Consider the following 9,953-nt stretch of genomic DNA (forward strand, 5'->3'; position numbering starts at 1 on the left):
GACTTTTAGCACGCTTATAGGGAAGGACATTCAGCAAGCACAGCACTTACTCAAATGACTGATGATTGGTTGAGAGAAATTGAGGATGAAAAGATTGTGGGGGCTGTTTTGTTAGACTTCAGTGTGACTTTTGACATTATCGCTCATAGTCTGCTGCTGGAAAAACGTGTGTGATATGGCTTTACACCCCCTGCTATAATGTGGATAAAGAGTTACCTGTCGAACAGAACACAGAGGGTGTTCTTTAATGGAAGCCTCTCCAACATAATCCAGGTAGAATCAGGAATTCCCCAGGGCAGCTGTCTAGGCCCCTTACACATTTTTGCAATCTTTACTAATGACATGCCACTGGCTTTAAGTAAAGCCAATGTGTCTACAGCTACTGAAATGACTGCAACACTTAACAAAGAGCTGCAGTTAGTACCAGAATGGGTGGCAAGGAATAAGTTAATCTTAAATATTTCAAAAACTAAAATAATTGTATTTGGGACAAATCATTCACTAATCCCTAAACCTCAACTAAATCTTGTAATGAATAATGTGGAAATTGAGCAAATTGAGATGACAAAACTGCTTGGAGTAACCCTGGATTGTAATCTGTCATAGTCAAAACATGTTGATACAACGGTAACTAAGATGGGGAGAAGTCTGTCCATAATAAAGCTATGCACTGCCTTCTTATCAACACTATCAACAAGGCAGGTCCTACAGGCCCTCGTTTTGTCACACCTGGACTACGGTTCAGTCGTGTGGTCAGGTGCCACAAAGAGGGACTTAGGAAAATTACAATTGGCTCAGAACAGGGTAGCACGGCTGGCCCTTAAATGTACACGAGGAGCTAACATTAATGATATGCATGTCAATCTCTCATGGCTCAAAGTGGAGGAGAGATTGACTTCATCACTACTTGTTTTTGTAAGAAGTGTTGACAAGCTGAATGTACCGAGCTGTCTGTTTAAACTACTAGCACACAGCTCAGACACCCATACATACCCCACAAGACATGCCACCAGAGGTCTCTTCACAATCCCCAAATCCAGAATAGACTATGGGAGGCACACAGTACTACATAGAGACATGACTACATGGAACTCTATTCCTCATCAGGTAACTGATCCAAGCAGTAGAATCAGATTTTAAAAATAGATAAAAATACCCCTCATGGAGCAGCGGGGACTGGGAAAAGACACACACACAGGTACAGACACGTGAATATGCACACAAACGCTAGTACTCTACACACACCTACATTGAAATAACACTGTATGGTGATATTATCCATTTTGTATTGTAGATATGTAGTGGTGTAATAATGTTATATGATGTACTGTTTTATCTTTTGTTTTATATGTCATGTAAATGCCTTAATGTGTTCGGACCCCAGGAAGAGTAGAGTAATGAGAATCCCTAAAAAATAAAAAAAATGACAGACAAGTTTAGCTATATTTCAGTCTTTGGTGATGTATATAAAGTGTAATATTGGGATGCTAACTCAAAGTGGAATACATTTCCACTCTATATCTGACATTGTACAGGTGTCTTCTTTTTTTTAAGCCCATAACCATGTGTGTGAGGTGGATACTTTTGTTTCAAAGTAGATTTATTTAAGACTACCAAGAAACATTTTGTGTGACCCTGATTTAACCCATTGCATTAAAATGTTCATGTCCTCTCTGCCAGACACACACAGGTTCCTCAGACCCAGTGTGACCGTCCCATTGGACTATCTGGGGGCGCTGTCACTCATCTCTCACTATGATGCAGCGGGACGATCTGTCTGCCATGGAGGAGTTCAGCTACACCCAGATGCCCACGCTGGAGAGGGGGGGTGGCGGGGGTACGGTGGGCCGGCGGGGGTGTGCGGAGAGGGAGCGGCCGGAGAGCTACACGGTGGACGTGAGGGCCAGTGACCTGCAGCTTGCCCACTCTGAGAAGCCCATGCACCCCTGCCTCAGCTACAGGACCTGGCTCTACAGCGTTCTCATTGGGGTGAGAGGTCGGGACATCAAGAGTTAAAGGGATGGACAAATGGGGTATTCAAAAAACCCAGTGCTGCTGTAATTGATTACTCAATGCCATTGATTGGTTAGAGAGAGCCCACACATCTGGTTATTCCATTCACATTCGGATTTGAAAACAGAAAAACTAGAGCATAAAATCATCCCTCAAAGGGGGGAATTTACAACCTCCTCACAGGGGTGAGAGAAAAGAGAACAGGGGTGGGGGGGACAACTTTTTGGTGAACTCTCCTCTTGGCAGTTTACATGCTAACCATTGTGCGGTGTGTGTGTGTGTGTGTGTGTGTGTGTGTGTGTGTGTGTGTGTGTGTGTGTGTGTGTGTGTGTGTGTGTGTGTGTGTGTGTGTGTGTGTGTGTGTGTGTGTGTGTGTGTGTTGTGTGTGTGGTTCACAGAGCAGTCTGTTGGTCACAGCAGGCTTCTCTCTCTACCTGGGCAATGTGTTTCCTGCTGCTATGGACTATCTGCGCTGTGCTGCAGGCTCGGTGAGTGGCTCTCAGCTGACCAGAGTCTGAAAACAGGCTGATCCTCATGATAGTTGTTATTATTATGATAATCATCATTACTTGATAGTATAGTAGCTTCAAAATAGAACCCTTACAAGAGCAGAGACACGTGCTTCTAATCATGTTCATTATAATAAAGACAAATCTGCCCAGTTACAAAAACGTTTAACACCTGGTGCCTATGAAACAGCATAGCACTGCAGGCAAGCAAATATTGAGAGTATGTACTATAGTTGTGTAATCTTGCGTGCCAGGCTTGAGAGCTACAGAGTAGTATATGAAGTATTATGAGAAACTTTCATCTTGTGAGATTAGTATTTGTGTGTGTCTTTGTTTCAGAGTGTCCCGGCAGCAGTTGTCAGCTTTGCCATTGCCAAGAACCATCATGTTGCAGTGAGTACACAACAAATAGGCTTACGCTACTCAATGAGCAAATGTGTATTTGTTGCATGAATGTTGTCCAGGGGCCACTGAGATAGTGCTTAATGCTGTCAGAATATCCTCTTAATACTGTAAACATGTCCCCGTAATAATGTCAACGTGTCCCCTTAACCTTAATACTGTAAACATGTCCCCATAATACTGTCAACATGTGTCACGATCGTCTGTAGAATAAACGGACCAAGGCGCAGCATGCTCTGAGTTCCAAATCTTTTATTTTGTGAAACTTAAAAATAAAAAAATAAGCCAACAATGACCGTGCAGTACTGAGGTGCCACATGCACTGACTCAAAACAAGATCTCACAAAAACCCAGTGGGGAAATGGCTGCCTATATATGATCCCCAATCAGAGACAATGATAAACAGCTCCCTCTGATTGGGAACCATACCATACCAGGCCAACATAAACATAAAACAACCTAGATAACCCACCCTAGTCACACCCTGACCTAACCAACATAGAGAATAAAAGGCTCTCTATGGTCAGGGCGTGACAGTATTCCCCCCAAAGTTGCGGACTCCGGCCGCAAAACCTGACTCTATAGGGGAGGGTCCGGGTGGGCATCTAGCGTCGGTGGCGGCTCCGGTGCGGGGCGAAGTACCCACTCAGACCACGGGTCTGGCCATGGAGCCGGGTAGAACGCCATCGCTCGGACTGGGCCTCAGCGCCGAAGAAGACTCCGGCCATGGAGCTGAGTTGGCCGCCGTGCCTGGACTGGGCACCGGCGAAAAGGAAGACTCCGGCCTTGGAGCGGGACTGGATACCGTGCCTGGACTGGGCATCGGCGCAGAGGAAGGCTCCTGCCCTGGAGCGGGACTGGACACCGTGCCTGGACTGGGCATCGGCGCAGAGGAAGGCTCCTGCCATGGAGCGGGACTGGACGCCGTGCCTGTACTGGGCATCGGCGCAGAGAGGGTCTCCTGCCATGGAGCTGGACTGGACGCCGTGTTCGGACTGGGCATTGGCGCAGAGGAAGGCTCCTGCCCTGGAGCTGGAGGTTCTGGACCGTGGACCGTCGCAGGAGGTTCCGGACCGTGGACCGTCGCAAGAGGTTCCGGACCATGTACCGTCGCAGGAGGTTCCGGACCGTGGATCGTCTCAAGGGGGTTCCGGACTGTGAACCGTCTCAGGAGGTTCCGGACTGTGGACCGTCTCAGGAGGTTCCGGACTGTGAAACGTGGCCGGAAGCTCTGGACTGGGGACCGTCGCCTGAAGCTCTGGACTGGGGACCGCCGCCTGAAGCTCTGGACTGGGGACCGTCACCTGACGCTCTGGACTGGGGGGGCGCACTGGAGGCCTGATGCGTGGGGCCAGCACAGGTGGCACCGGACTGGTGACACGCACTTCAGGGCAAGTGCGGGGAGCAGGCACAGGACGTACCTGACTGGGAAGGCGCACTTGAGGGAGAGTGCGAGGAGCAGGTACGGGACGTACCGGACTGGGGACACGCACTTCAGGGAGAGTGCGAGGAGGAGGCACAGGACGTACTGGGCTGTGGAGGCGCAACGTGTCCCCTTAATACTGTAAACATGTCCCCGTAATACTGTCAGAATGTCCCCTTAATACTGTCAGAATGTCCCCTTAATACTGTCAGAATGTCCCCTTAATATTGTCAGAATGTCCCCTTAATACTGTAAACATGTCCCCGTAATAATGTCAGAATGTCCCCTTAATACTGTCAACGTGTCCCCTTAATACTGTCAGAATGTCCCCTTAATACTGTAAACGTGTCCCCTTAATACTGTTAACATGTCCCCGTAATACTGTTAACATGTCCCCGTAATACTGTCAACATGTCCCCTTAATACTGTTAACATGTCCCTGTAATACTGTTAACATGTCCCCGTAATACTGTCAACATGTCCCCTTAATACTGTCAACATGTCCCTGATGCAGGTGCTAATAATATATTTTACATCTGTGATTGACAGGTGTCAGATTTCCAGGTGGTATTTGTGTCCACCTTCGCTGTGACGACCACTTGCCTGGTGTGGTTTGGCTGTAAGCTGGTGTTGAGTCCCTCTGCTGTCAATGTGAGTCTACAGCCGATCTGTTTTTCTCATCTCTGTGCACCCTAGATGTAGTTGCCCTAAGGCAAAGCCTTGAGGGGCTTCAATTGCTTGTTTGCATGATACCTGACTTGCATTACAATCACACACACATGCATGTTGTAGGATACAGATGTTGAATGAATCTCTCTCCCTGTCTCTGACAATCTCTCTTCCCTCCTCTGTTTCTCTCCCATGGCCCGCCGCTGTTCAGATCAACTTTAACCTCATCCTGCTGATTCTGCTGGAGGTGCTGATGGCAAGTACAGTCATCCTGTCTGCACGCTCTGCAGAGGACTGCTGTAGCCACAGGAAGGTGTGTGTGTTATTGTTAAAGCTGGGAAACAGTATGTATGTGCATGTGTTGCCTGTACTCTTACTCCTCTTATACTGTGCTGTGTAGGATTGTTTGTCTGCATGTCATTATAACATGCCGTCCCTCTCTCTCCCCCTCCCTCCGCACTGTATGTCCTTTCTCTCCCCCTCCCTCCGCACTGTATGTCCTCTCTCTTCCCGTTCTCTCTCTCTCTGATTCTCCCTCTCCCCCACTTTGTCCCGCCTCCTTCTCTCTCCCTTTCTCTCCCTCAGCCAGTGACGTATGACGGTCCTGTGGTTCTGACACCGGCCGTCTTTCCCACCCGACTTCTAAAGGCCTACTCTGTGAGCACATAGACACTGAGTTTCTGTGTTCACGAATGAGATACATTATTACACATTCTACTATGTACTCTTAACAGTGGCTCTAATGTTTGTACTTTGAAACACCACACGTACGCCGGCTACATTCTAGTTCAGCACTTACAGTACACCAGCGTTGATACGGCATCCCAATGGTCACTGCTGTTTTCTGACAGGTGATTGAGGTGATAGTAGGAATCTCGGCTGTGTTTGGCGGTATCATCGCTCTCAACATGGACGTCTTGCTCCCTGGTCCATACCTGTCTGTCACCTTCTTCTGGATCTTAGTGGCTGTGAGTTAAGCTGCCTGTGTTACATTGGGTCTATATAACAGTGGTTCCAAAAAGTGTTGTTCCCCCCAAGGACGCAAATTGTTTGCAGACACATCCCAGTCTTCATTCATGACCCAATAGTCTGTCTGTAACTCAGCAATGTGGGTAAGAGACTGAATCACCTGTGCCTCTATTTTGGTCCCTGTCTCTGCAGTGTTTCCCCAGTGCCATTGCCAGCCATGTTGTGGCAGAATACCCCAACAAGTGTCTGGTGAGTTTTTAAAGGTTATGTATTCTGGACAGGTGTCACGCTCAACCATTACCTCACTGAAGACTATCTATCCCCCCCCGCCGCCTCTCAGGTGGAGATGCTGATTGCCATCAGCAGTGTGACGTCCCCGCTGCTCTTCTCAGCCTCAGGCTTCCTCTCCTGCAGTGTACTCAGTTTCATTGACATCTTCCTGCATGAGGTGCCTACAGCCAAGGTGAGCTGCCTAGTGCTCTGTGACACAGTAGGTAGAGTCTGTGTAAATAGGATGAGCTCAGAAGGACTGCCTCAGGGAAGCCTCCAGCTCAAAGTCATTTTGACAAACATGCTCAAGATATAACTAATGACCATCGAGAAATTCAATGAAATATAAAATCATACAGAGCTTTTCATGTGGTGGTTATAACTCAGATAGTGAGTGAATCCCAAAGTTTTGACAAAGGGACATGTGACATGCTCAAGAATGATTCTGTGGTTGTAACTCAGATGGTGTACCAATACAATATGTATGTGTGTCCCTAGCAATCGTATGAGATCCTACTGCTGATTCTGATGGCGCTGCTGCTGGTGCAGGCAGTTCTGACTCTGGCCACCGTGGTGCACTGTGCCTCCTACAAGAGCCAGCTCCGCATGGGGGGTCCAGAGTGGGATGACAGCCTGCAGCTCCCAGCCTTCCACTCAGAGGTACACACACATACTGTTCACACAGTCATGCAGATTCCCATAGACATGAAGATTCCCATAGACATGAACTAGGACAAACACTCTCCTATCATACTGCATACAGTCTCTCCCCCCCCCCCCCCCCCCCCCTCTCTCTTTCTCCCTCTTGCTGTCTCTCTCTCAAACACGCACGCACGCACACAGACACACACACACACACACACACACACACATATCTTTAGCAGATGAGATGTTGTGCTCTATGACTGATGTATATTCACTGATGAAGAGTCACTGACGAAGAGTCACTGATACTTTGACATACTGAGGTGAGAGATGCACCAGCTCTCTGAAAATGTCACTAACGTGGGAGGAGGAGTGATGCCTATGTCTAAGCTGGTCATTCATGGAAAAACAGTATGTTGTGCATTGACGGTGTGCAGACTGCAGTGACAAAGTACTGTATAAATGTCTCTGCTCTGTCTCTCTATTTTCTTTTCTAAATGATATCCTCTCCTTTCCTATCCATCCCCTCTTCCCTGTCCCCTCTTCCCTCCCTCCATCTTGCTCACTCAGCAACAAGCATCCAATGGAACACTGCGGGAGTTTGACAAAGACAAGGCCTGGAAGGCGGTTGTGGTCCAAATGGCACAGTGAACAGAGGAGGAGGAGAAGGAGGACAAAACAGAAAAGACAGACAAGGGAGAGGAAGAAGAAATAAATAATGAATACCGGCAATCAATTTCCCTGTCAGAGAAAAGAAAAAGAAAAGGAGCAAGGACAGGGGGAGGACAAAAGAGTGAGGGAATGGAGAGGAAGGATACAATAGGAAGTGTGACGTCATAAGCATTCACATCTCTCTGAGGGCTACATTTTAAAACATGCTATAACAATCTCCTTACTGTGTACAATCTGTAGACAATTGGGTACTCTCATGCCTCTTTGTACTGTATTTGCGGCACAGTATTCTTTCAGTCTTTGTCTGTATGTAGTTATCTTTATATATAGGGCTTTAGGTCAAACTGATATTTACATGGAGATTTACATATACAACAGACCTTCAGTTTTTTACTATAAAACTATTGTGTCCTGATTGTATTCCTGTCATGTCGACAAATAAAACAGTTTACACACCATCATGTCACTTCACCATTTTATGAATGATCATATGTATCAATCCCCTTTTTCAGGCTGGCACATGCTGAAGCACCAAGAAGACTATGCTATTGACTTGTCTTTCTGGTCACAATATACGAATGGCACAAAATACTCAACTCAGCTTTCTAAGTTGGGATACAATGTTCAGAAAACAGCGGTGTCATATGCGACTGTGAGAAAACAAATTTGGTTGTTGGTGGGGAATTGCTAAACACTTGAGTTCCTTCCTTCGATAATGTCTGGAAATGCTGTGAATTACTGTACCATTTGTTTTAATCTATAATGAGCAAAAATATAAACGCAACATGCAACAATTTCAATGATTTTACTGAGTTACAGTTCATATAAGGAAAACAGTCAATTGAAATGAATTCATTATGCACTAATCTATAGATTGAACATGACTGGGCAGGGGCGCAGCCATGAGCGGACCTGAGAGGACATAGGCCCACCCACTTGGGAGCCAGGCCCACCCACTGGAGAGCAGGCCCAGCCAACCAGAATGGGTTTTTCCCCTAAAAAGGGCTTTATTACAGACAGAAACACTCCTCAGCTGTCCGGGTGGCTGGTCTTAGACGATCCCGCAGGTAAAGCAGCCGGACGTGGAGGTCCTAGGCTCACGTGGTTACACGTGGTCTGCGGTTGTGAAGCCGGTTGGACGTACTTCCAAATTTTCTAAAACGACGTTGGAGATAGCTTATCGTAGAGAAATTAACATTACATTATCTGGAAACAGTTCTGGTGGACATTCAGCATGCCAATTGCATGCTCCCTCAAAACTTAAGACACCTGTGACATTGTGTTGTGTGACAAAACTGCACATTTTAGTGGCATTTTATTTGTCAAATCAAATGAAATGTTATTTGTCACATGCGCTGAATACAACAGGTGAAATGCTTACTTACAAGCCCTTAACCAACAATGCAGTTTTAAGAAAAATAAGAGTTAAGAAAAATATTTACTAAATTAACTAAAGTAAAAAAATAAAAGAGCAACAATAAAATAACAATAACGAGGCTATATACAGGGGGTACCGGTACCAAGTCAATGGGCGGGGGTACAAGTTAGTCAAGGTAATTGAGGTAATATATATAATATATATAATATGTAATATTTACATGTAGGTAGGGGTAAAGTGACTATCCGGGTAGCCATTTGATTAGCTGTTCAGCAGCCTTATGGCTGGGGTGTAGAAGCTGTTAAGAAGCCTTTTGGACCTAGACCTGGTGCTCCGGTACTGCTTGCCGTGCGATAGCAGAGAGAACAGTCTATGACTAGGGTGGCTGGAGTATTTGGCAATTTTTAGGGCCTTCCTCTGACACCGCCTGGTATAGAGGTCCTGGATGGCAGGAAGCTTGACCCCGGTGATGTACTGGGCCATATGCGCTACCCTCTGTAGCGCCTTGCGGTCGGAGGCAGGGCAGTTGCCATAACAGGCGTGATGCAACCAGTCAGGATGCTCTCGATGGTGCAGCTGTATAACTTTTTGAGGATCTGAGGACCCATGCCAAATCTTTTCAGTCTCCTGAGGGGGAATAGGGGTTGTCGTGCCCTCTTCACAACTGTCTTGGTGTGTTTGGACCATGATAGTTTGTTGGTGATGTGGACACCAAGGAACTTGAAGCTCTCAACCTGCTCCACTACAGCCCCGTCGAATAGGGTCGTACTCTACCCTCCTTTTCCTGTAGTCCACAATGATCTCCTTTGTCTTGATCATGTTGAGGGAGAGGTTGTTGTCCTGGTACCACACTGCCAGGTCTCTGACCTCCTCCCTATAGGCTGTCTCATCATTGATCAGGCCTACCACCGTTGTATCGTCAGCAAACTTAATGATAGTGTTGGAGTCATGCTTGGCCACGCAGACATGAGTGAACAGCGATTACAGGAGGGTACTAAGCACG

General features: G+C 46.9%; 1 protein-coding gene across 1 annotated transcript; it reads left to right on the forward strand.

Moving 5' to 3' along the window:
• The first annotated feature begins 1,758 nt into the window (after positions 1-1,758).
• On the forward strand, positions 1,759-7,551 carry mlc1 (modulator of VRAC current 1). Its single transcript, XM_039000632.1, has 11 exons — positions 1,759-1,989; positions 2,412-2,501; positions 2,862-2,915; positions 4,897-4,998; positions 5,228-5,329; positions 5,602-5,673; positions 5,868-5,984; positions 6,178-6,234; positions 6,326-6,448; positions 6,754-6,915; positions 7,471-7,551. Exons 1-11 carry the CDS (start codon positions 1,759-1,761, stop codon positions 7,549-7,551), a joined length of 1,191 nt encoding a protein of 396 aa, XP_038856560.1.
• The last annotated feature ends 2,402 nt before the right edge of the window (positions 7,552-9,953 follow it).

This window comes from Salvelinus namaycush, chromosome 9 (genome assembly GCF_016432855.1).
Source record: "Salvelinus namaycush isolate Seneca chromosome 9, SaNama_1.0, whole genome shotgun sequence".
In the NCBI taxonomy this organism is placed as follows: Eukaryota; Metazoa; Chordata; class Actinopteri; order Salmoniformes; family Salmonidae; genus Salvelinus; species Salvelinus namaycush.